This window comes from Pocillopora verrucosa, chromosome 3, assembly GCF_036669915.1.
Source record: "Pocillopora verrucosa isolate sample1 chromosome 3, ASM3666991v2, whole genome shotgun sequence".
Taxonomy (NCBI): Eukaryota; Metazoa; Cnidaria; class Anthozoa; order Scleractinia; family Pocilloporidae; genus Pocillopora; species Pocillopora verrucosa.
The window spans coordinates 10615749-10642291 of NC_089314.1; the positions used below are offsets into that span (position 1 = coordinate 10615749).

At 37.9% G+C, this 26543-nt stretch overlaps 3 protein-coding genes across 3 annotated transcripts; 2 read left to right on the forward strand and 1 right to left on the reverse strand.

Annotated features, from left to right (window-relative positions):
• Positions 1-36: 36 nt before the first annotated feature.
• On the reverse strand, positions 37-9447 carry LOC131797942 (dynein axonemal assembly factor 3). The gene is made up of 15 exons (XM_059115608.2): positions 9307-9447; positions 8951-9010; positions 8434-8528; positions 8174-8267; positions 7470-7563; positions 7215-7278; positions 6434-6516; positions 5594-5684; positions 4907-5032; positions 3712-3834; positions 2515-2728; positions 2001-2115; positions 1593-1667; positions 1425-1506; positions 37-742 (listed from the first exon to the last, which is right to left on the reverse strand). Exons 1-15 carry the CDS (start codon positions 9377-9379, stop codon positions 683-685), a joined length of 1449 nt encoding a protein of 482 aa, XP_058971591.2. The 5' UTR covers positions 9380-9447; the 3' UTR covers positions 37-682.
• Positions 9448-9506: 59 nt separating this feature from the next.
• LOC131797965 (uncharacterized) lies at positions 9507-11655 on the forward strand. Its single transcript, XM_059115630.2, has 3 exons — positions 9507-9576; positions 9787-9880; positions 10716-11655. Exons 1-3 carry the CDS (start codon positions 9523-9525, stop codon positions 10883-10885), a joined length of 318 nt encoding a protein of 105 aa, XP_058971613.1. The 5' UTR covers positions 9507-9522; the 3' UTR covers positions 10886-11655.
• A 6029-nt stretch (positions 11656-17684) lies between these two features.
• Positions 17685-26089, forward strand: LOC131797934 (nuclear pore glycoprotein p62). The gene is made up of 12 exons (XM_059115599.2): positions 17685-17931; positions 18475-18792; positions 19495-20232; positions 20435-20471; positions 21332-21410; positions 22183-22278; positions 22887-22936; positions 23567-23704; positions 24504-24618; positions 24746-24812; positions 25276-25355; positions 25714-26089. The coding sequence occupies exons 1-12, from the start codon at positions 17757-17759 to the stop codon at positions 25723-25725; spliced, it is 1905 nt and encodes a 634-aa protein (XP_058971582.2). The 5' UTR covers positions 17685-17756; the 3' UTR covers positions 25726-26089.
• The last annotated feature ends 454 nt before the right edge of the window (positions 26090-26543 follow it).

Sequence of the window (26543 nt, forward strand, 5' to 3'; positions counted from 1 at the left end):
TCTGACCTTATCAAAATTTGAAAACAAGTTTAAAACAGTTTATTGCAAATGCGCGGGAACATACAATGGACACAAGAGGTCGAAAGATTCTAGAGTCGAGACCCTTTTTTACCCGGGCTGGAAATCTTTTTCAATCGACTCGTGAATTTCGCTTTCTGCGAGAGTGCCATGTTTAAAGTAGCGAACAAAGTATACTATTAAGATCTTATTGACTAGTTGCAATTCTACTTGACAGCGGAATATCATCCTTCTTTAAACTATGATCCAGCAAAATTTGCATGCGGGAAAAAACTAAACACTCTACCAATTTTATTACAGTTCTTGTCCGCAAAATAAATAGAAATATCCGGTATCACAGCAGAAACACTAAGGGCCAGTTATTTACACGAGGTATAACCCAAACCACTGTTTCACGCAGTCAGTGGGCCTCTGGCCCCAATTCTCTTTAAAACAAGCCTGCGTGCTGCAGGACATGCGTTTCTCCGCCAGCAGGAAGATCTGAGACGCGTGAGGGTCTCGGGAAGAGGTGTGGTGGAGGTCTAGCGCTAAAAATGAGGTTATCAGTGCCAGACCCGTTCAGAGCTCTAGCCGGAGGCCGTAACAAATATTACAAAAAGTATGCTGTGTAACGTGAGCCCAGTTAGGTAAGTCTCTAAATCAAGAAGACTTCAGTCGGTGAAGGTTATCTTTGAAAAGTGAAGAAGGCGTGAGCGTCTTTTTCTCCATCAGCGTGGTCTACCGCCTGTAATGAAATGAAAAACATAAACACGCGCAGAAATGTCTCTTGTCACGCAAGTTTGAAACTCTCACTCGAGTGGTACTCTGGGAGGAAACTAAGCAAGCTATAGCTCCTCGCGATACGAGGAATTGGCGTGAGAGGGGATGGGAGACGGTGAATACTATTTTGCATCTTGAAATGGAAGATGACTTTCTAATCAAGTGATAAAATTGCGCCTGTCTGTCTGCCAAGAGTCTGGCGTAGGTCTGTCTATCTAACTGCTCTGTGTTTTTCGCGCATAAGTCTGTGAGTCTGCATAGAGTTTGACCCATGTATGTGTTTGGTAGCTTTTCTAGAATCTGACCCATGCCTTTCTGTCCGTCTACATGGAGTTTGTTGTATGTCTCTCTGTCTATGTGTCCGTCCACCTTGCATAGATCGAATGTCTGTCTGTCTGTCTGTCCGTATACCCAAGGTCTGTTGAGTGTTGGTCTACCTTGAGTCTGTATGTCTAACTGACTGCATAACTCTGTCTGTGTTTCAGTCTATGTATAGTCTGCTGTACGTCTGGCTTCCGTTCTGTCTGTCCGTCAGTCCACACATCGTCTGAGGTATATCTGTCTGGCTGTCGGTCTGCCTGTGCGTCGGTCTGCCTTGAGTCTGCAGTCTTTTATCTTTTTGTCTTCCTGATATTTTCTCAACATACCTTGCATCCAGCACTCACAGCCATTGAAGTTATCTTTTTCATGTATTCCTGCGTTTGTTCCGGTTTAAGATCCAACATGAACCTACAAGCACACGGAAGGTACACAGCATTACTTCTAATACATTGAAGTCACTCATAACTATAAAACTTTTGATGTAACATACTTACTTAGTTGTTTCAGCGATAATAACAGCTTCGTCAGAAAAAATTTCTTTCACCTCGGGTGTCAGTAAGTGTACCATACTGAAAGTAAAAATACACACACTAACTTATCGGAGTATGCGTAACCATACAAGATGGCGCACTTGTTACTTACAAGAGCCACGTCGCAGTTTCAGAACGTTGAAATGATGTTTTGGCTAGAGTTTCAAATCTACTATTAACAATCCATTTCAATCTTCTCCAATCCTGAAATTCTACATTCTTCCTTGGTTCATTTTCGTCTATCCTACGTTTATCTCTCACACACGGGGCCAATATTTAAAAGTATTTTACAAGTTTAAAATATTTTTTATGGCGTGAAAATTAGCCCATAATATTGAAACGTGACTCTTAGTTAATCCCGTGATCACATACCTGTTTGAAAAATAAATGACGTCAAATAGCTTGTTGTATTTGCTTTTCTTAGAGAGATCCGGAACACAATTCAGCGGCAGAAAAGTGACTTTGACATCAGGACACTCCATGTACCCTGTAAAATGAGAAGAAATATAAGTTACAGAGTTTTATAGGGGAGCAGGACTGGTGCAGAATATAGCCCTTGCCTCTCAACGCTTTTGCTTTGGTTCGATTTGCGAACCTGGCTCACATGGAGGTTGAGTCTGTTATCTGTTTTGCATTCCTGCTCAGTCGAAGTTTTTTCTCTGAATCCTTCAGTTTTCCTTCCCTCCATCACAAAATACAATCATTCCGAGTTCCTAGTCAACTGGACCACTGTTCCCGACTGAGTCAGGAGCAGTGGTCCCTTGCCTTTTGCGCTCGTCACCAGTAGCTTAGCAGGGTTTTTGCGAAACGCTCGGGGAGTATTCTAACTCGAAACAACCAAAACAAAAAGAACAGGAGGTCTGTAATAGGAAGTCCTGTAATTCACCTTGCGTCGCATGTACAGTTTCTTTTGGCGTATCTCCGTCTTTCGTATTTCCCATTTGATCCGATTCAATCTCTTCTTCCCTAATTTCCTGTAAAGTAGCCATCTCTTTCTTTCTTTCCTTTTCATCCTCAATTTTTGGCGGGATATATTTTTCTCCTGTTAATATTTCATGCATGAGAGCCGTGATGTTGTATTCAGAGACGTTTGTTGCTGTCTGATACAAAAAAAAACAGTTAGAAACATAGCATGCCGAGTTTCCCAAAGTATGGGTCTTTTCGGGTCATCACATAGGTAAAAAATTTAGGTAAATTTGCCTCTTTTTTTTCATATTCAACGCTTTCCAGATTGCTATTCGTTGCAGGATGCAGAAAGCTTGTCGCATATGATGCAGTTCATGTCCGCAGTCACCATCAAGTTCTCTAATCTCAGTGGTAGGGCGACAGGATGCGAAATCCGAAGGTCCGACCTACTATTAGCCACGTTTATGAAGATGGCAATGCAACAATGACGATGCACTAAATCATACCGAGCAAACCAAGGTGCGGTAAGATCAGGTAACTTTAATCTGAGTGCCTAAAGTAATCTGGTATTATATTAGTTTTAATCTACTTCGCTCTGTGATTGGTTAGGAAAACTCGCGCCACCCACTAACCAATCAGATGCAAACTAAAACCAATCGCGACTTGGTCACCCACGTTTTCCCGCGCTTTAGGCAGTGACCTTGTTTTAACTTTGAGTCTCATCGGTTCTTTGCGAAATCTCTCTTAGACCGTTGTATTTTCTTCAGGTTTGGTTTTACGACACTCAGTCGAAACGTTTTCTATCGACACGTAACCATTCAACCTCATCGCCTGACCGTTACAAGCCGAAGGGTCACACTCTACAATTGATATTGACGAACACAGACGTTTTTGACACGCGGTAAATGAACCAAAGTACGAGGAAACTTCAACTAACGCGTTTAAAAATCAAACATCATCTACATAGATTTTAGCGTCTTCAACTAAACTAACCGAGAAAAGAATTCGCAACCTTCAGCTGTTTACCGGGTCTGCGCGACAACCCCGAAAGGTCCTGTGGGTAGTTTTCAGGTCACGATTCCTTGACCTCAGGATTTCAAGAAAATCTGAGAAAACGTCTCTGTAAAGCCACGTAAAATGGGCACATAAATATAAGCGACCCGAGAAGTTCACTTACTCTAACATGCTGTCCATTCGACGTTTGAAAAAGAAATTCCTCTTCACTTTCAGTACCAAAAGCTAAATATGGACTGTTGATTATGTCTCCCCAGTAACCTCTGCGAGCAACTCTCTCTCCATCCTGACACACGAAGAAAGAAAGTAGCATTTTATATATAATAAGCTGAATTATACACAAATGAATAAAGGGGGTAAGTTTCTAAAGAAATTGTGGTGCTGCGTCGGTGGGCCAGTATAACAGGTAATTTAGTTGAAATTAGAAGATCCTCGCAGCTAAGAACACTACCGAAACTAGTAGTTGTAAGTAGGACCTGAAAAAAATTTCAGGCCCGTACGGGATTTGAACCCATGACCTCTGCGATACCGGTGCAGCGCTCTACCAATTGAGCTAACAAGCCAACTGGGAGCTGGTCAATGAATTGGGTACAAATAAACATCCGAGTGAATGAAGATTTAGATATATGAAAATTCACATATTTGCACTGCGGTGGAAAGATGAAATTAGAAGATCCTCGCAGCTAAGAACACTACTGAAACTAGTAGTTGTAAGTAGGACCTGAAAAAAATTTCAGGCCCGTACGGGATTTGAACCCATGACCTCTGCGATACCGGTGCAGCGCTCTACCAATTGAGCTAACAAGCCAACTGGGAGCTGGTCAATGAATTGGGTACAAATAAACATCCGAGTGAATGAAGATTTAGATATATGAAAATTCACATATTTGCACTGCGGTGGAAAGATGAAATTAGAAGATCCTCGCAGGTAATTTAGTGTTAACAACTGAGTTGAAAACGTAAATTGACACCGTAAAGACTTTGAAGGCTGACGTTTCGAGCGTTAGCCCTTCGTCAGAGCGATTAGAGGAATTGTGGGTTGTGTGTGGGTTTTTTTGGCGCAGAAAATGGAACTATGTTATTGGTGGGAATATAGTCATGAGAAAACAAGAATAAATTAGTTGAATTAAAAGTGCGCTTTAAATTTTTTAAATTACCATGAATTATGCACACATTTCATTGGCTATTATTCATGACTATTGGAGGTAAGACGCTTGGATGACGTCACTATTAACAACACTTACCATTTTATCATATAAAGAAAACCGACTCTATGTTGCTGTGGGTCTGTTTAACAAATGGATTTCATGACAGAAGACGTCAAAATATATGGCTCGTGTTCCACTTTTTTTAAATACCTTTTTAATGATGATACCAGAAGCCAAAGTCCTGTTGGTAACTTCATAAGTGGAGTCACTTCGTAACTCAAACGCTACGCCCTGTTCCCGCCAACTCTTGTACTCACGACTATTGATAATTGATGCCTAAAAGCGATATAAAAGAAGCAATATATTTAGATGGCTCGCTCACTTGAGAAATTATGAATTTCCCTTTTCCCCTTCCCGAGGAGTTAACTTGTTTTTACTTTGAGTTCCAATTGGGCCAGGTAATTTTAAATTTTTTTCTGGTGAGTGATTATCTTGTTTATGTTTCCATTAAAAGTTCCATATCACGTGTACCAATGAGAACTCAGAGAAGAAACAAGCAGGTTGTCTGAAACGCGGGAAAACGCAATTGACTTAGCTGCGATCGGTTTTAAGTTTTGAATCTGATTGGTTGCGAGAATGGCGCAAGTTGTCTGGACCAATTACGAGAAAAACAAAGTCAAAGCAATTTTGCTTGACGCAGAAAATGCCTCAAAAGTTAGCGACATCAGTTTTAGCCTCAAAGGCACTTCTGAAAATTCGACACATCCAGGTATTAAGCCAATGGCACCAATGATTGCACAGTCGAGCCAAACACACTTTCCTCTCATGGAAAGAGGAATTGTGCAGTGAAAGTAGTAACCACCAAATTGTCCCAGCTAGCAATGTCACTCAATTTACCTTTTTGGACAATTTCATACTGTAGTCCCAGTCATAAATATTCTCCCTGGAGTCATAGCGAACAGCGAGGTACTGCCTCAACCTCTCATCCCTACACAAAAAAATCATTAAATAACAACAGATCATCATAAAATGATGTGAGAGAAAGTACTATTGAAATAAATTATCCAGAGGATGGCAAAACTTTTGTTTTCAGTGAGTTATGACTGTCATTTCTGTTGAATGATAAGATAAGATCTGTTTTCAGTTTTATATTTCAGTGAGACGCAATCCTTGATGACTCAACAGAAAAATGTCTGTTGTTTCACCACAGTGGTGAAACAATTAGAGATCTTAAACCTTCCAACTTCAGGGTCCTATACTCAACCACTACATTAACGACAGAGAGTTTTTTGGCAAAGTAGGTAATTTTCTAGGTTCACATTTGCCAAGCACAGGACATATTGAAATATTCTCAAATATTTCCAAAGGACAATTTTCTCTTCCTTCCCCTATCCTTTGATAAATCCTTTTGTATTCATGCATGACACACGTAATTTTTCCAACATGAGCCAATCACATCCTCTTCTTCGAAAAAATGATTTTCCTTTTTTTACTGCTAGGATATGCAATTTCAAAAACATTTTAAGAAAACAGGATAAGAAAGATGGTTTAGGTCATCAAATATGGAGAGCTGTTATTCTTTTTGTCATAAGCCTGGCAAAGAGGAAAGGGAGCAACAGCAATTGAAAATTTATCAGTAATTATGCAAAAGCAGATGCTGTGCAGGTTTTTTTCATTCAATATTTCGCCCTAAATCAAAGAGTAAAAATGTAAAAGAAATTGCAGCCAAAACCCTACCAGTGTCTGCAGATGTCAAATATTTTGGGATCTGAATTTCTCCAGAATTTAAATATGCTCTCCAGCTGATCTCTTTCTTTAAACTAGTCAACATAATCAGAAATAGTTTTAATACAAATGTTTTACATTACAACCACATATATTTTTACTAGTTAGTGACTTAAGAGTAATTTTTTAACTTAGGTAACCATTCTGCATTTAATAAAGTAGAAGATCTTGCAGCAGATAAATTAACAGTAAAATATTAACACCAATAAATTTCCCAAGCCTAAAATATATAAAATTCCTCTCAGTAGAGTCTGGAAAATTATTTCTCTCTGAAAGTGCAAGTAACTCTCATCAAATCTATCCAAATAAAGAGCACACAATCCTCTGCAAACAAAGGACAAAGGAACAAAAAAATTCCTCACTGTTAAATGTAAGGAGAACAAAAAATGCAAAGGAGCTTTGAGCACCATACAGATGCATCTCACCAAAAATCTGCCATAAACCCAGCAGATTTGATTGTGGTTTGTCTCAGTTACTCTGAGTCATATCAGGTGTGGACTGTGCTCATAATGTTGATCATAGGCTGAAATTTTTCTCTTCTGGCCACCAGCAATAGTAAGTTGGCTGCCATGAAACACCAAAACAGAGGTATTATGGGAAGTTTAGTGGCATACGAGAGAGCCACATTTAACAGGAGAAAAGTACCACTTTTTGGGTCTACAGTATTGTCATACAGCAACTCAAAATTAATGATCACAGTCTTAAGATAGAATAAAATTATTTTGATAGCAACCTTCAGCTGTGAAAAGTTGAACACTGGAAGGTGAGCTTCAAGGTAATCAGAATCCGTGACCATCCTGGAAGAAAAGAAATACGGTAAAACCCAACAGCTTACAACTCTAACACAATGTAATTGTATGATTTTGTTGTTACTCTTCTTTGGATTATATTATGCAAATATTTTAAGGTTTTTTCTATTGCTTCTTTTCAGTTAATTTCAAGAGAATTTAAATCATCATTATGATCCAACAAAGCAAAGTATAGTTACCTGATAAATTCAGATGACTTTTGCTGCAAGTACTCACTGGCTTGTGGTCTCACAAGACTGTTCCCAAACAGCTCAAGAAACAACTCTGTCTTTTCTAAAATAAAAGGAAATTGTTACAGTCTTTAAAAGGATATAAATATTTCTACCAATTAGTTGAATAGAAGGTAAAAAAAACTGCATTTCAGTGCCTCAATATATACCATCCCACAGAGTAAGTTATCACTTTGCAGCTACAGAAGTTCCAAAAACTGTACATGAAAAAACACTCTTTTACTAAATGTACCTTTCTGATCAACCTTGAAGAGAACTTAATGGTACCTGGTTGAAAATCGAGGGGCTCAAAAGATTTGTTCTGATCTCAGCATCTACGAAGTCTTCTTGAAGAACTCATGAAGTTTCAATGTTGAAAATCTCTTTTTATTTCATTTTCAAACTTTGAATTATGAGTAACAGTATTGAATGTAAAACAATAGGTAACAGGTCACAGATTTTTGTCTATTCAGACACAACTTTAATCAATAACCATCAGAAAAACAAACGAAAATGAGAACAGGCAAGTCTAACATGACAGAAGAATTCAATCCCCAGCTCAGTTTCCTCTATTTCACATTTTTCCACATCAGTCAACTTTTAAGTTATCACAACAGCCAAGGGCTCAGAACAGGCTACTGTATATTGTAACAAAATTGTGATCCACAGCTCACCTTGCAAGCCAAGTCTTTCTTTCGGTTCCAGTGCAATGGACAAAAGCAAAAGATGTCTTGCATAAATCTCAAGATTATTCTCAACAACACAGATCTGTTGAGTAAAACAATTGGTATAGAAAGAGGTTAGGATGTTGAACTTCAAAGGATTTTCATGCTTGAAATGCAAGCACAAAAGTTAAGTTGCGGATGAAATTACAAGCAGATAATGAAATATAATCTCTCTGTGATCAAAACATGGAAGAAATCATCAAACTCACACAAAGTTCTCTCCTCTCATGTCTGTAGGTATGTGCAATGGTCTTTAGAATGTGTCGACAATCACCTGCTCCTATCAGAAGGATATTACATTTTCCTAGCAAAAAAAAATCAAAACTTTGGAGAAATTAATAACTAAGATGACCTTGTGTGTTAACCACTTCTGGCAGGGTTAGGCCCTTTAACCCCTTGGGGTGACGGACATCTTATTTCTCCTTACATTACCGTCCTTAAATTAAACATAAAGGTCCAGAGAATTAAGGAAACAATCACCAATTTAGGAAGCTCCTGATTGTTAAAAAAATTTTCCTTGCCAGTACCATAAAGATGTCGAGAGATCAGTGCAGAGAAAGTGAACACTAATGTTAAGGTTAAGAAAAAGAAACAACAACAATAACAATGAATAATGAGAATTTAAAATGCATCGTTTAAATAATTAAAAAATAAAGTGCTGAATAACAACAACAGATTCCAAACAACTAGTTCCATCATGCCTCCTGAACGTAGACTGCTACTTACCTCGTTTGTTGGCACCATTTGACTCTGAGATGTTCAAATTTTTAATCTTGGAAGCTAAAGCTGTGGGATAGAAAAATATAAATAGAATTAACTACGGACAGAAACTGTCACCATTTTTTCCCCTTGACAACCCTGAAAACAGAACCAAGTTGACAAAGAATAACCTTTCTTTTTTTCCGAGTTTGACCACTCAAGATCATGTATCAAGCTGACCTGGTGTAGTAAACAAAATTCTGTTGGTCGTCATTATCAAGTTTTTTAAAGTTAATTCTCCAATCGTATTTTTAAGAAATAAACAGGAACCGGGCAGAAGAGATAACCTTATTCGTATGATTATCAGCTGGAGCATAACTTACACTGATATCTGTCCTGCAGATCAAGAGCTGGGCTAAATCCCCACCACGTAATTGCACCAAATCCGTCAGCCATGGAAGCGTCAAATTAAAGAAGCACTTTATACACTTTCAAAATCTGCAAGACAGTCCGCCATTTTTCGTTTGTCCGATAAGGGATTGGGTTCCGTGTTATTACTCCAGTCCACTCCCGTAATCATGCTTATACCGGTTTCTAAGATGGCTGCCGTGGCGAGGAACATCAGTCCTCGATATTTACGACAATTTGCCGTGGTAAGAGGTTGAGCTGATAGTAAAGTTATTTTGGCAAGACAATATTATGTTATAATTTATTCTCCTGTGGTTTTCATCGTTTATAAACGCAAAGTACTTTTATTTTTACATGCCGCACATAGAGTATATTAGTACAATTCATATTAGGCTACCGTCAGTAGTGATGAATACCAAGTTACTTCTATCTAATTACGTTTTGTTATTTTTCAGCGGATTCCAACAGCAATGTGGAGGTTGACATCCAGCAGCTCAGCATCTGATGACGGCGATTCCGTCAACACGGCCAGTTCTAGTTCACCAACAGGTGTGAAAATTCTTTAACACAAGAAAGTAACTTGGTTTACTAATTTCTTTCGTCCAGTCTAGCTGTGGCTGGTATAGGAGCCAGGTGATTGACTGTTCGTCTGCCAGTCTGTTTTTCTGTCTGTTTATCTGACCACCCTAGTGGGACTGACCGAATCACTCTCTGACTGTCCCTCTTACCAATTGTCTATTAACTAGCTTACCAGCTGACAGACTGTATGAGTGACTGGCTCACAGATGGACTTATTAGTTAATGAATTAACTGATTTGATTGATTGGCCAACTGAATGACTGAGCAATTAACTTGTTAATTTACTGACTGACTGACTGATGAAGCTATCGAATCCTAGATTGATTAACTAACTGACTGAGAGATTGATTTATTGATTGACTGACTGACTGACTGAGCAATGAACTCATTGATTAGTGGACTTACTGACTGACTGAGAGACCATCTCATTTACTTTTTACTAACTGACTTGCAGACTGACTGATTGATTGCCTCTCAGACTGCCTGTTAGACTGTGTGACTGACTGTTAGACTGTGTGACTGCCTGATCCAGTGAAAGACTGCTTGACTTCCTGACAAACTAACTGACTGACTGACTTTCTGACAGACCAACTGAGTGATTGGCTGACTTACTAACTGACTGAAAGACAGAAAGCTAACTTATTGATTGATTGCTCAAATAATTAACACACTCACCAGCCAACTGACTGGCTGACTGACATACCTATTGGCTGAATGACTGATTTTATGATTTAACCAGACTTTCATATTTTTTAGTCTATTGTTTTAGGGAATAATTTCCATATAACAATCCTTTTGTTGGCAGAAAACAAAGAAGAGGTCAGCGACATAAGCACATACAAAGTGAAGGAATACTATTCATACAATGAATACTCTTTCTATGATTTGGAGAATGTCATTGATGCTACTGGAAAGAGGCAAATCCAGCCAAATCCTATGGAGAAGTACGCTCACACTGACCCTTGGACGACATAGGACATGGTTACAGTTGGTGCAACTCTTGAAAATACTGTTGTTTCTTCTTAATCTTTCTCAAAAGTATGCTTAAAAAATGATGTTCTTAGTTGCTTTTCCATGGCACAAATACTTCAAATGTTGAGATGTAGCTCATTTAAGGGGACCATAATTACTTGTTGGATAAATTTAAAACATTCACCAACATGGCATTTTTGAAAGTGACTTTATGAAAGCTATAATTATGTCCTTGTTAATGAAACTCATGTTTGTCTTTTCAGGAGACAAAATGAATTCTCTGACTGAGTGAATGCTAACTTTAGTTTTGTGGTAGTCACTAGTAGTAGTCTTTTTTTTTTCTAATATATTGGGATAACTATGATAAAACTCATCATTTGTACAAAAAAAATATTCCCAACAGATCAGAATTGTTTTCAGGATTTGTAGTGCTGGTGTACTTCTCAGTAAAAATTTACAATAAATGAATCTGAGGAGGTGCGTGATTGTGGAGTTGTTGTTATCCCCTACCTTGAAAAAGAGAATGTGTCTGATATAGTATTTTCCATTAATATAAGTACTTATGAAGCTGAAATTGAGTGCCTCATCAAATATTCTTTACAGAGTGTAAACAGGCAAATCAATTGTGGAAACATTTATTTAATTCATACTTCAGTTTCTCTTTGATAACAATGGTCAACTTTGCAATCACGTGGTCAATGAAACTGTAACATTAAAACTGAGAAATCTCTGGCAGATTTACTATTCAAATAAAGGAGATGCAGTGTAACATATATCTGATTTTCAGCTATATTTGTTTCATAAAACTTGCATGGGTAGTGACATCCTCACAATTCAAATCATTATTTAGTTAATGAAAGCCTTTGCAAAACGCCACAAAGTTGATTTGAATTTTCATTAATATGTCAGTAAATCCTTAAACCGTACAAAATTAGTTATAAACTTTTGAAATTACAATGACACCACTGATCGGCCGAAAAATACTTCAAGATCAACTTTTAAATTTTGTTTGTAAATTCAAACATGTATCACTAAAGTGTGATTTAAAAGTTGTGAAATGCCATTAAGCCCATAAATTTTTAACTGAATTTTGCCATCACATTAATGATGTTTCATTAGAAATGAGCTCAACAAAACTTTTATAACCGGAACTCGCCAAATTCGTTATCTAAATAAATTTCTGCATCAACAAATTTGGTTTCAAAACGCAGTGAATCACTCAAAAAATCACACACAGATTCAAATTTGACGTCAAGATGCCTCGCATCAGTTCACTTGCTTGCCATGTCCATGAGTATTTGTGCGGCTGCGTGGAGCCCTCGGCACTGGAATTCAGGTTCCCATAGATTCGGTGTAAGCGCAACTACAGGTGGAGCTAGGTACTGGTTACCAACAGTTCCTGTGTAACTGAATACGACAAGTGTCACGTTGGATTTTTTAATTAACCGATATCAGTTTATACTAAAACCGTGGATAGCGTTGAAGGTGCACTCTTACTGGCTTATCCTTTGCTTTTCACCTCCGTTAACTCGCGCGGGATTTGCGCTCATAAATATTGTAATCGTAACTCAACGGTTATTCTGAGGGTAATTTTTACAGCAATGAAACCCAGTAACCACAAGGGCTAGTTTCGAAAACAGCGAAAAAAAAAGATGAAAAACGGAGTGACTTACCTCGTGTGTAAATAAAACAACAAAACAAAATTATTTTATGGAATCTTATGGTCACAGAATTATTCTTTTGGTTTGATTCCTCCTCATGGTTCTTTGCGCTTATTTTGGGGAGGGGAAGGGGGCTGTAGACCCTTATATCAGCTAAGTTTATGCGAAAAAAAGCAAGAAAAGAAAACTGTCCAATGAAAAAGCAACTTGACCTCATGCAGGTCAATGACGCGTGTATATTGTAATAGTTAGTTGATGTGTTGCTCGTGTAATCTTCTAATGATCACCTTCCGGGCCAATCTGTGAGAGTGCCAGCGTTACAAGTCATCTCTGTCCAGTAGTCTGATACATTTGAGCCTGTGAAAATCAAAAGGGAAAGCTCATTCATCGGTTCGACTCTTATTACACCGAAGAAACGAAAATAAGCTCTGATAGTTGCCCACAATTGAAGGTCAAAGCTCACAGTTTGCCTTTCGGAAACATATAAAGTCTGCCAACAATTGAAGGCTTTTGTATATAGGACAGATAACTTATGCTGCATAATGCTAGGCATAATGCTACAGTTGGAGCATCAAGCATAATGCTGACATAACGACTAAATTTCTTAAAAATGATCTCCTTGCTGTTACAGTTCAACGAGAGATAAACTTTATAACCTGCATTGTGTCAACAGTTAGCCTGCTTTTCTAGCTTGTTCGTCAGGAATTTGATCATATTTTGTGTTCTGAACCTCGGTAAGCCTTAAAATCTTAGTTAGTTAAATATGAGGTAGAATCATATACCCTAGATGACATGTTTCTGATTGAACATAACGAAAACTTTTGCTTGAGCATGATTTTCGGCACAATGCCATGTTTTCAGAGACGACGCTCAATAGCACAATGCTCCAATTTTCAAGCATAATTTATCTGACCCTAATTATATATATATACGCGCCAAATGGAATCTATTGTTTCCATATTTTAATTTTAGTCGGGGTATACTCCGTCGAGTTACGAGTTCCAACCGATACCAATCGCGCTTTAGCGCGGAAATATTTGATGCATTAGTTCTGCTGGCAGCGCATGGGAACAATACTGAGTACTACTAGTTTGGAACTATGATAGCCGGTTCGTTTGAAATTCAGTTTAACCGGGTATTGAAATTTTTAGACTTACCTAAAGATGTAGGCACGTGAATTTGAGTGGCGTGAGGTGGACACGTGCAAAAACTAGCGCACGGAGGGACCGTACCTGGAGTGGACGCCATTGTAGTTGTTAAGATGGGAACTTGCCATGGCTCTGGCAGACTACAACATAAAGGCATTTTCGTCAACATTTGGCCAAAAAACACAGTCTTCGTTTATTTTTTCGACACCACTTTGAAAGTTCCTTCCATGTGGATAAGGCTCTAAAAGGGGGTTACGTACGTCGGTCAGAATAGAATCAAGATTTGTACCTGATTAGTTGATAAACTCACCTTGACCTGTTCCACAAGTGCTTACTCTTGACTTCGTCTTTTCTTTGTGTTATTCTTTTCCCCCGCATTCTCCTTCGTGTATTAGCAAACCATGTATTGACCTAGTTGAATGTGCAAGAGTACCGTAACAGATCTAGCAAATGAATTTGATACCGGAAAGTCTTGTTTAAAATTACGCTACAGAAAACTATGAAATGTTTTCTTGTCAATTATCTGAACCATTTCAGAACGTCCTCAAAATTCCCACGCATGTTATCCTGAATAATGTAACCCCTGAAGTTCTCAATACTCATAATTTGTGCCAAGAGTTTTTTAGTTGTTGTTTTTTTTTCTTATTTAGGAGTTATCTTTTTCAAGTTAGATACCTGTAAGATCGTAAGGCCTGTGTCATCGGCCAGTGCAGCTTTAGTTTCCCGCGTCGGATACGGACGAGGGTTTTCATCTAGCCAAGCACGAAGCTTAGCAGTGGCTTCCCTGGGTAAAGTCGCTTTTTTCCTTCCGTTCGGGCAGATGTTTTTCGGTGGGAGAAACCTGAGATGGCAAAAGTTTTGAGAGACAGAGGAAATATTTGATGTAATTTAAGTTTGCAAACGTAAGTTTGCCAGTGTAATACGTTATCCTTTCAGATAAGATTTTTCTATCCTTTTGCCACGATCGTTTCGTGGGGAAGAATTCATATAAATTCATACAAAACTTTCTGCGACAAAGAATTTTGGAAACACTCTACAAGACAAATTAATTTTTACGTATAACTTATGTCCCCGCAAAAAGTCGAGACCGACCCAAGAGAAATCTAAAGAATAATTCGCGCAAAGGCAGCAAGGATTTTTGTTTGATAATGGTTGAACGGTTAAATTTCTGATAAATTTGCTGAGGAAATACATGAAATTGAAAGAAATTTGAAGACTTTGTCGTGATGTAGTTTTTTGATTTTGATAGAAATAAAGAAAGCGTTGCGAAGCTAAGCATCGATTTTCCCAGATTGAGGCTTTTGATAGAGCAAGAAAAATTCAGATTTTAATCGATTCAAGCTACACAGCTCTCGTTCTCTGAAATCTGATTTTCTTTTCAGTAAAAGCACGAGAGAATGCAGATAGCTCAGCCTCGAAAGATTCCCAATTAGGATGTCGGTTCGTGTATCTTTTTAGTGAGTTTAATGTACTTAAACCTGAAGACCCGAAAGAACACAACCAAATTTTGAAAACCCTACATTACTGTACTCAGTCAATCCCAGTCAATCAGAAACTCAGCCACTGATATCTTAAAAATGAATAAAAGGAAGTTTTTGCTTTTTTTCCCTGCACACTGGCTTAAGTCAACTTATTTCAGAACCATTCAAAGGCGATTTCGCAAGTAAAAGGACGCCAAAATGTCTACTCTTCAGACATTATTTAACTTTTTCGCCAATGGTTGTCACCATTTAAAAGCTTACTGAAACTGTCGACATCTACCTGATTACAAGCAAAATTGATCAAAGCTATTACAAAATTGATCAAAGCTATTACAACTCTCAAAACCAGAAGATTGCGGCGAAGCGGAGTTATTTCATCGATTTTCTGTTGTTAACTCACCTCTCTCGGATTCTGAAACGAGCTAACGGGGTGAGCGCTTTGTTTCGCTTTTCACCCTCCTGGTAGTAATGTCCCTGGTCCCAATAATGCAGAGCTTTCTTCTGGGTTTCATCGCTGAATTCGTTTTCCTACATAAAAATTATAAAATAACATAAAATCATTCAATCGCGTACTAAGTAAAGAAGTTCATTTTCTTACTGATGAGAATTTCAAGCTGCACAGGAACAGGTGACGTACTTTTATCAGCTGAAACATTTCATCTATATCTTTCCTTTGCCAAGCCTGGTCAATCTTTTTAAATATGATTTTCTCGCTCTGTTTGACTTTACCAGGAAACGAGTCCAACCACGTTTGTAACCCGGAGGTTGATTGAGAAGCTGTGCTCTTTGAGCTGTCAGTTTTCAACACTCTCGTAAATGGTAGACAAGGCAAGGTCGGCCACTGTGTTGCAACCGTTGACCCCTCCGACAAGCCTCCTCCATTCTTCAGCAAAATTTTTTTCTTTGTTCTTCTACTCTTGCCTTTTCTCAGTGCTAAAACGTAAGCCATTCTTCCTTAGCAACAGATTTGATATTGGAAACGTATTTCCCTTGTTTCTGTTGAGTCAGAAAGGTCGCTTGTTTAGGAAAGTTACGATTTCTGCTTTGAAACAAACACAGTCGTATCAATTTCTTGTGGTAATGAATCTCGCGCGAGAAAATTAACAGTTCCTGAAATATTTGGAAAAAGTTAGATTATCATTCCTGCTTAAAATGCAGATTAAGTAGCTGAACAAAAACAAGCCGGTTTGCAAATATTCAACACTGCCGCAAAACACGTGCACTACAGCTTTCACGCTGTCAATCAATGTCAAAAACAAAGAAATGATGGAATCGATGAGTTTTAGGAATGCTATCTATCGTTTTCTTCTGTGTGTCACTTGCGCTCGTTACATTTTACCAACAAAGGTGGGAAGAAAAAATCAGCTTGTTGTAATTCCGATTGATCAACTTCAATGTTCATCAAGCAGGTAGGGGATCATTTAACTTTACCCAAGTGACAAACTTTCAAGGATACTTTAAAAAAAAAAACCAGTTCTTTTCCTAAGAAGTGAAAATAAAAATTCTCAATAAACTATTATCAAAAAGAGCGATATCTTAAATTTTCCTTCCAGTTTTCTGGCTATTCACCTTCCGACCTACGTGCATCTTTTTACACGTGCAACAGGAAAAATGTGAGGAATCACTAATTACATTAGGCTAATTTCAAAAACAAAATGAATTAACAAAGAGGCGGAGAAAAGAGGGATGCGTTTGATTTGGTAGGCTTGAGGTAAATGTTGTATCCACCGAAAGGTTGAAAGTTCTACTAGTTCTCTGTTTAAAAAAAGAAACGCAAAAAAATTAACATATTTGACTTTCTAACAGCCGATACCATTTAAATCGAGCGGCTTCTTGAGACGTAGAAAGAAGTGACAGAACAAAACATTTAGAGAGCAAATTTAAAAGAAAGACAAATAGTATGATTCATGGGTAGTCTCTTTCCTGAAATAGTCCATGAAAAACTCTAGATCTCTCTCTGAACTTCCCCCTCTTAATTATAGTCAATCAATTATTTGTCTCATTTATTTGGTAAGCGAGGTTCATTAGATTGAGTTTATTGATATGGACGTATCTTAATTGTATACATTGCTAAAACTTGATATAGGATACAATAAAGTTGTTGTTGTTGAGGAGATAATAAAGACAGTCCCGTAAAGGATAATTATAGACTACAAGCCCCATTTCTCAGCGCAAATTTTACCTTAAATCAGGAGCTCAATGGGCTCCTGCTTAAATCTTATTTCCTGACCGTTTCTCCTTAGCCTTAGTTTACTACTGTTTTTCCTTGTTTGAGGTTCCAGGTTTTCTGAACCATTTTCCTATCTTTTTTATGAACTTGAGAAAACCCGAGTTTCTTTCAGACCTCCTAGCAAAAAAAAGATCCCTTAGCTTTTCAAACGAAGCAAAATCTCTTCTTCTGCCACCCATTTCGGATTTATGCCCTCGCGAACCGGCGGCTTGTCACCACCCCACTCCCTTACTCTGGAAAGGCCAGGCATCTCTTGCATGCTCAGTAGCCGCGCTTCCACTTCCGTTATGGCGGGCAATGTGCTCTGATTAAGGTAAACTACAGAGAAAAACAATTTCAGTCCTGGAAATTGAAATGTTCGGTCAACAAAACCAGCAGAATAAGCCTGTTGGCATATTTGGAGCTACGCCTCAGCTTGGCCAGAATACGGGAGGGTTCAGTTTTGGTACACCCGCAGGAAGTACTGCCGCTTCGAGTTCAACTTCTTCGTCTGGCGGGTTCGCCTTTGCTGCACCATCACAACAATCAGGTGAAATTTGCGGCGATTCTTCTGGAATGATGCTACTTTTTTGTAACATAAGAAAAATTTCGTTCTTATTTCTTTGGTAGTAGAGTTAGTGAAATATACCGGAATAAATATTCGAATGCTTTATATTAAGTAAAGGCTCACCCATAAACTCAAAGTGTTCTCACGTTGAGTGGAAATTTTGCTGAAATTTTATTCTTCAAAAGGTGACTTTTTGGGTTTTGCAGAAATATGTGTGAGGTTCGAAACAATTGAAATTATTACTGAGAAACAACTTTTTGTGATTTTCTGTTAAGGAGGTGGATAATTGAGACGAAAAGGAAAAAAATTTAAGTTTTTAAACTTAACGAGTTGTACATACAATGATCGTACAATGATATTCTTATTGACTGATTTACGTCTGTCTGGAGAGGAAAAATTTGGCTCTTAGAGGAAGTATGGATAATGTTAGGGCAGCAATCCTGAATTCTTTCCCTGTCCAGCCCATCCACTCAGTCACTTAAAACCTTTTAAAATGCCTGTTTCCTTGTGTCTTTCTCTGTCTAGGATTTCAGTTTGGCTCAACTACCACACCATCAGCCATAAAACCTGGTGCCACAGGAGGCCTTACTTTTGGTCAGACACCTAGCACTACAGGAGGTTTCACACTGGGTGGAACACCTACATCTCAGCCAGTGGGATTCAGTTTTGGCACAAAATCAAGTAGCAGTTTTCAGTTTGGTACACCAACAGCAACTGCAGCAACAACACAACAACCTGGGGGGTTTGCATTAAATTCTTCTTCAACAACTGGAATTTCCTTTGGTACACCTGCCACATCTTCTGGTCAAGCAGCTAGTGGTCGGTTTAGGTTGGGTGGAGCAGGTAAGCTTTTTTCTTGGAAAGTAGGGGTATAACAACTATTATATAATACGCTCAGTTATGCACGCATTCTGATTGGTTCTCACTTATGATCTATTGGAGGACAGACATATAGATGACGTCATCATTAAAACTTTTTTTAATTCTGTATTATATAAAACAACTAGATTCCAAGTTGCCATGCATCTGTTCAGTAATAGATCACAGAGGAACAGACGCACGGCAACTTGGAATCTATTTGTTAGGTAGAATAAGTTGAACAAGATTTAGTGATTAATCACTGACAAGAAAACTGCTAAATTTCTAAAGCAAGAGAAGAGGCACATCACTGATCTGCAAGACAGAAACAAATCACAATATATTACAACAGCCAAATTTCAATAAAAAACTGTTTTGTTATGTATTTCCCAAGCTTGCCTTGAGTATGGCTTGAAGTCCTGGCCCTCTTTCACAGAAGGATTTCCAACTGCACTTCAAGAATTACATTGATATAATAACATTTTGTTGAGTACTTGTGAAAAATTTGTTCTAGCAGGAATTCTGTTAAACCTAGTCATTAAAATCATTCTCTTTTCATAACTGGCTTTTCTACTTTTCCACTTCTTTTAAGTTTTATAGAGTAAAATGTGTATAAGTATTTTCCAACTCAGCGTAAATATGTTATCACGGTTTAAAATGGATATTGATTTTGTCCTTTCATTTCAGGATCAGGCTTTTCATTCAGCAGCCCTGCACCAGCAACCACATCTGCAACAGGAGGCCTCTCCCTGGGTTCTACATCCACTGCTGCTTCCTCTCAATTAACTGGGGGCCTTACCTTTGGAAAACCAGTTGCTACAAGCACAGGGTTCAGCTTTGGTCAGTCCTCGGGCTTGACATTTGGCACTCCAAACACTCAACAAAGTGGACTGATAACAGGTGGTGGAGCACCAGTAGGGCTTACACAGGGGACAAACAAAACTACAGCACCCACAACAGCGACTCCGACTGTGGGTATTTCACTTGGAGTTAATGTGTCTTCTGCTCAGTCAGGACTGTCTTTTGGGGCAGTCACTGCAACAGCATCTACTAGTAACCCTAGCACTCTACCTACGCTTGGGGCTACTGCCCCAGCAACTACCACTGGTGGATTTTCTCTTGGAAACAACCTCAAATTAGGTGGCACTGCAGCTGCCCCAGTTAGTACTGGGTTGTCTTTCAATCTACCATCTGCAACAAGTACTTCAGCAACACCAAGTTCAGGATCATCATTTGGATTAACTACAACCGCAGCACCTAGCACAGCCAGCAGTTCAGTCTCCACAGTTCCCACTCTGAGTACAAAGCTTTCAGGAATAGGCACAACTGCTGTTACGACTGCTTCAGGGTTACCTGCATCCGGACCATCAGGACTAAAATTTAGCACTCTGCAAACAACATCATTATCAACTGCGACAACGACAGGTCAGTTTTGTGACAATGCATTAATTGATTAATAATTGTGTTTGGGTTCACTCTAGAGATGTGACATTTAAAGTCGTACTTCTAAATGCAAAACTGGAAGTAGATTCTTTTTGCTATAGAACAACATAATTGTCCATTTAAGTAACATTTTTCACTCACACACTCTGATTTCTGATATAATTTTTTATGTATATATTTTTAGTGGCTTCAGCACCTGGAACCATAGCTAGCACAGCAAGGTGAATATTTTTTTGTTTCCTCAAATATTCCAAAGTGATCTGTTTTTTATATTAAATATGTGTTTTTTATATTAAATATGTGGAACAATCTTTGAACCCTTTAGCTTCCAGAATTGATTAACATATAAATTCTCCCTATAATATCCATACATTATCCAGCAAACAGGTAATGATAGTTTTCAGGTCATTTTGGAACTTGGTAACTTTTCAGTGGTGTTTGGAAGTAATAAGCTCATCTGTCTTCAGCGCAGTTTTTATATTTTCATCTACAAAAAAGTTCTTCATGCTTTACGATCCTCTCTTCTCCTTCCTTGTTTCCTCAATTCTTTCTCAGTGATCCTGGATCCTTGATTCTCAATTCTCAATTCTTGTTAGTTTTAAGGAGACTGTGCTATATAAGCAGTACTAGTGTAGTTTGATCATCCAGAAGAGTGTAGTCCTGAGAAGGACTGTTGTTGGTAGTGGTGACTGACATTTCTACAACCTGTGTGGAAGTCATCATCAGAGTCAAGTGAAAGATTGTTGTCGGTTGAATGTACTTAGTCTGGTTTGTGTACATTGATTGGTCAGTTTTGCTGTGATGTTATTGGCTGTAAGACTCAAGTGGTGTAGGTCTGTCGTGATTGGTTGGTTTGGATCTGTTGTTCAAACTACACTATTACATGTTACCACTGGGTTCAAACCTTTTACTGTAAAAGCAGTACTGTTAGCTTCACAGCAGCTGCACAATTTTTCTGTGAAATAGCTATGAGAGAAAGATTGCAACAAAAAATTAAATGAACTCTATCCAACCCCTAAATCACTTTATTTAGTTTTACTTTTTAACTAGATGTCAGGAAATATGATTATTTTCTCAATAGCTCCTCTGCACCTGGAGCTGGAGCTCCTAGCAATGTACCACAATTGACTTATAAACAGCTTGAAGAACTCATTAACAAGGTAAATACTGGACTCAACCTTGGTAGATTACTATGTTTCAATTATGTTGCATTTCATTTCTTTGCAATCAGATCCCTTTACAGAGATTGTAGAATTTTATAGAATTTTCTCTGCTTCCAAAAAGCAGTATTGTAGCCCAACTGGAAGAAGATGGTGATAAGAACTTGAAAGGCTTCTGTTTGAATCATTTAACCCTTTAACTCCCAAGATCTCATTAGTAATTCTCCTTACTGTCTGCCATACAATTCATATGATTCTAATTTGGAGAATTTGGTGTTGGATCAACCAATAATCCCCTAATTGATATTTTTCTTTATTCTCATTACTTGTCTGCTTGATATTGTATTGATAGTGTAAGGAGAAATTCTGTCTGGGTCACTAGTGGGACTTAAAGGGTTAAAAGGCTGGAATTTTTTCCAAGCTTCACTTTCAACAATTTTTTAAATTTTAGTTTTCCTATAAGGATCAGTTTGCCTTGTATCTCCATCTGCAGGACAAAAGATAATTATTTCACTGTAACATCAACAGGTATCCTTTGGTTAAAATTTTTTTGTATAGAAAGGAAAGCTTTCAGGTTTCATTCTCAAGCCTCTAAAACAAAGAGTTATTTCATTTGTTCTATTTTGTTCTGGTTGTTTGTCAATAGTTCCTAGTGAAATGGTTGTTTTTATATTAATGAGGGTGGTGTAGATTACTGTTTGCCCACTAATTTAAACCAGATATCTCAATTGCGTTTTCATATAATTTATATATATATTGAAATTTTTTTTAGTGGGCTTTGGAACTAGCAGACTATGAAAAAACGTTTTTGGATCAGGCAGCACAAGTGAATTCATGGGATAGGCTTCTTATGGAAAATGGAGAAAAGGTGAAAATGATACACATACACTGTAGTAGTTTATCTCACAAAACTATTAGACAAGAGATGCGATTACTACAGCATTGCTTTAAATGGGTCTCTCTACAGTACTCTAAATTCCGAGAACTCTATGTAACAGACTGTGAAAGAGATGTTTCAGTTAGCATAATGGTAAAGTCTGCCATTAGCCATTTACACCCTAACATCGGTATGCAAGTTCTCCATACTGTTCTTTATACATTTCCTATGGAGCTTGCAAGGAGATCTGGTCTAACAATCAAGAGCTTTTTGAGTTTCCAAACATTTCCTTTATTTTCATGAACTTAATGTTCGATTTAGGGGTGATACTATTGGGAAAAATTAGATGCTTTTAACAGGTTAAGCCCTGGGTTGTCATCATGGTGTTTCTCAGATGAGATAGTTAATTCTCGTAGTGTCTGACTGTTAGTCCATTTAACAAACTGTCAAGAGGGCATCCTATGAAGAGGAATTAGCAAAGATGTCACAAGCTATTGGTTTGTTATGTTAGTGGGGTAATTGTCTGTCTGGTGAACACCATAACTTGAAATGACAATGATACGATTGTGTATTCAAATGTTATGTGTCTGACATTTTAGATCACTGAGCTTAATGCTGGTGTGGAGAATGTTAAAGCAGAACAGAAAAGGTAAACATTGGCAAAAGAATGTAAGCTGCAAGGTGTTCTCCTTTTCAAGCAGTAACTGGTAAAATTTACAGCACGTAGCACTGGTTATCTCTTTTTACAGCCTAAAATTGCTTGGAATTCTTAAAAATTGAACAAGTAAAAGGATTGATCAACCAGTTTGAATATTTCTTTTACCTGTTGTGCTTAAATAAGTGAGAACACTTGTTACTAGTATGCTGTCTGTAAGGCTGAGGTATTGCAGACTTTAAGGAAGTGAGTATGTAGTTTTCACACATTAATTGGACAACCAGCAGAAAATGTCCTCTTACTGATGAAAGTTACATTCTGAAAGGATTGTAGGATGAAAACTTATTGAAACTCGTGGATATTATAGCTTTGCTTCAAAGATCCAATTTCACTTTACAACTCATTAAAATCTCAAGGGTTTGATGGAGAATAAGTTGGAAGAGGCAGTGGTTCAAAACAAGCCTTAGAGGGATTCAGTCAGTAGTCAATGCAAAGTATCTGGTTATTAACCTGTAATATCCAAAATGTGATTATTGATAAGTATCTACAGCATTATTCAGCCAGTAGGTAACAAGTAAACACAAATTCTGGAAATAATCACCAGAATATTAAATGTATTGTTAGACTTGATCAAGAGTTGGACTTTATTATGGCCCAACAACAAGAACTGGAGGAAATGTTGAAGCCATTGGAAGATGCTGTAAGTTCAAGCAACTCAGGCAGCAGGCAACTCCAGCAGGCTGATAAGGAGAGGGACTTCACGTTAGTAGAACACAGTTTATAACTTGTTAACTACTTGGTTCTGCAAAAGTTTTTTATTCATACACACACTAATCAAAGTTATAATCCTATCTAGAACTAAACTCACAAGTTTATATATTTGGTAGCATTTCTGCATATATCACGGTTGGGACCATATACACTTATTAACAAGTATTTATATTGCGACAAAACATGACAAGATGTGAATGGTGGAATGAATAGGATTAATGATAGCTCAAATGAATTGCTGATTATGTAACACAACTTACAGTGGTTAAGAATATATGAAAGTCATATATTTGAACTGCAGATAAAGACGTTAATGAAAGTGATCCTCGCAGTAATGTGCACTACTTAGGCAGTAGTGAAAATAAGGCCTGAAAAAAATTCAGGCCTGTACGGGATTTGAACCCATGACCTCTGCGATACCGGTGCAGTGCTAGACGCTAGAGTAGAGCGCTGCACCGGTATCGCAGAGGTCATGGGTTCAAATCCCGTACAGGCCTGAATTTTTTTCAGGCCTTATTTTCACTACTGCCTAAGTAGTGCACATTACTGCGAGGATCACTTTCATTAACAACTTACAGTGTTTTTATGAATGGATGGGGTGGAGTTCATGAAATGTACTGGAATGAAACCTGGCAGTTTGTCAGATATGGTTTGGAAAAAAAATTGGAGTACTGAATTTGAGGCTTTAGTCAGCAGCTTGGTGACTTGCCTTTGGCAGCCACTGAAGGATTGGCATGAATTTGTGACAACATTACCTGTAACATGATCTGTGCAAATTCTTCTCAATCAGGTACAAATTGGCTAAAGATGTTGATGGACAGTTAAAGCAAATGGTGCAAGATCTCAAATCAATCATTGAACATCTTAATACTGCAAATACTCAGCAACAGGACTCAGATGACCCTGTAAGTGATTGCTGATTGGTATTGTTGAAATTTTGAAAGAAACAATAATTTAACAAAAATCAAAAACAGCGTTTTGTCTCTACACTCCCTCTTCTATTGTGGTTTTTGACTCTTTGTTTGTGTTTAGATCGCACAGATTGCCAAGATTTTGAATGCACACATGAATTCACTACAGTGGATAGATCAAAATTCAGGTGAGCCACAAAGAGATTAGGAACCATCCTTCTTAGCAGTTAATGTTAAGAGGAGGGTGGGTGGGAGCAGTTCAAATTCTTGAATTCAAAGGCTATAATCAACCATTACTCTCACTGCTTGGTAAATACATTTTAGTTTTTTTTTTTTTGGTGAAGGATTATCGTAATGGTAATTTACCTGGAACAAAGAAAAAGACTAGTTTAGATCTTGCTGACCTGTATTCTTTTTTTTTTCTTGTGAGGGACTGAGTTTTGTTTTCTCTGACTGAGTTACTGTTTGACTGATTGATAAACTTAATCACTTCACTGATGGTTAATCAACTGACTCACACACACTAATTTTTATGTAACTCATCAATTAATGGTATTTTCCCAGAGTTTTTCTTTCTCAGGTGCCAAAAGTCATTTTGAAGTGTTGGGTGGAAGTTATGAATTACCCATAATAAGCTTCTTTTTCCTGTAGGAATCCTTCAGAGAAAGGTTGAAGAGATTTCTCGCCTCAGTGAAACAAGGAGAAAAGAACAGGAAAGAAACTTTAGATTGGTGAGTTTTTGGCAAAGGGGTATTCTTTTCCTGGAGAGTACAGATTTAGACAATTTTTTTTTTTTTAGCATCCCCAATAAAAGAGATCTAGTTTAATTCTGGAGAGCACAGTTTGTCTCAATGGCACCTCTGGGATAGTAACCCTACCATCAAGGGCAGGTTTAGAGTTTGTATGTTTAGAGTTTTGTTATGAACAGAGCATTGTGTAAGAATAAATTCTACATTTGACTCTTCAAAAATGATTCTAAAACAACCCTCTTGTAAAGGAATGTCAATGTCTATGGATTTCATGGTTGCAAGCCTGTGTTTCCTTGACAAATGGATCATCATATTGGTTTTCTATCTCTCTTTCTTGCAGGCATTTGATTGATAATTTCATAACTTCTCAACTCTTCCAATACAAGTTGTACAACATCAGCTATTGTAATGTATAGTGTTTAACTTTACACTGCTGTCGGCATAATGGGTCTTTTTAGGTATGAGATGGAAAAATGAGCTAGGAACCTGTGAGAAGAAAAATTTATGAGTGTCTTGTCTTGTAGCTTTGCCTTGTGGTTTCACAGTTTTCCTGTCTCTCTATATATTTTGAAGATTCCTACCATCCTTACCATAAGCTAGGCAAGCATAATAGTAGAACTGTCATATGGTGTTAGTATCCTAACAAGTCAGTAGATTACAAGGCTTCAACTATTCTTTTTTAATAGATTAAACAGTCAACTTTTGTTGCCAGTCAACTCATTGTTGCCTTTGAATTCATTGTGACCTTTATAATTAACAGGGGCTGATTCTTACTTCCTGCCCTCCCTGTGGCTCTTGTATTGCAAGAGTTTCCCTTGCACAATATTAGGCTTTGGCAATTGGAAATTTGAATGTGACAATGTCAGGACCTCCCTTGCCTAGACAAATGGACTTCATAAGCAATCTTTAGTTTAAGTGGGGTAACCAACCTCATTCCTAGGACTTTTCTCATCTTCTTCCAATTTTTAAGCCAAAAGCCCCAGGAATGAAGTTGACCATTACTGAAAGATGTTCCCTCTTGGTTAACTGTGATGTGTAAGATGGTAGTGGATAGACCACAATTGCATCTAAATCCCGGCCTTGTTCCCTTCTTGCGTTTTTGATTCCCATCCTTGTGAGCCAGATCTCATTTTCTCGGGAACAAAAATAGCTTAAGTCCAGTTCCCATTT

Coding starts and splice junctions, on each gene's coding strand:
- LOC131797965 (XM_059115630.2), top strand. CDS start 9,523: ATGGCTGCCGTGGCGAGGAACATCAGTCCTCGATATTTACGACAATTT. Junction 9,577..9,786: donor ATTTACGACAATTTGCCGTG/GTAAGAGGTTGA, acceptor GTTATTTTTCAG/CGGATTCCAACAGCAATGTG. Junction 9,881..10,715: donor CAGTTCTAGTTCACCAACAG/GTGTGAAAATTC, acceptor TTTTGTTGGCAG/AAAACAAAGAAGAGGTCAGC.
- LOC131797934 (XM_059115599.2), top strand. CDS start 17,757: ATGTTCGGTCAACAAAACCAGCAGAATAAGCCTGTTGGCATATTTGGA. Junction 20,233..20,434: donor ATCAACTGCGACAACGACAG/GTCAGTTTTGTG, acceptor ATATATTTTTAG/TGGCTTCAGCACCTGGAACC. Junction 22,279..22,886: donor TTATGGAAAATGGAGAAAAG/GTGAAAATGATA, acceptor CTGACATTTTAG/ATCACTGAGCTTAATGCTGG.
- LOC131797942 (XM_059115608.2), bottom strand. CDS start 9,379: ATGGCTGACGGATTTGGTGCAATTACGTGGTGGGGATTTAGCCCAGCT. Junction 5,033..5,593: donor GTATGAAATTGTCCAAAAAG/GTAAATTGAGTG, acceptor TATCGCTTTTAG/GCATCAATTATCAATAGTCG. Junction 2,729..3,711: donor CGAATGGACAGCATGTTAGA/GTAAGTGAACTT, acceptor TTTTTGTATCAG/ACAGCAACAAACGTCTCTGA.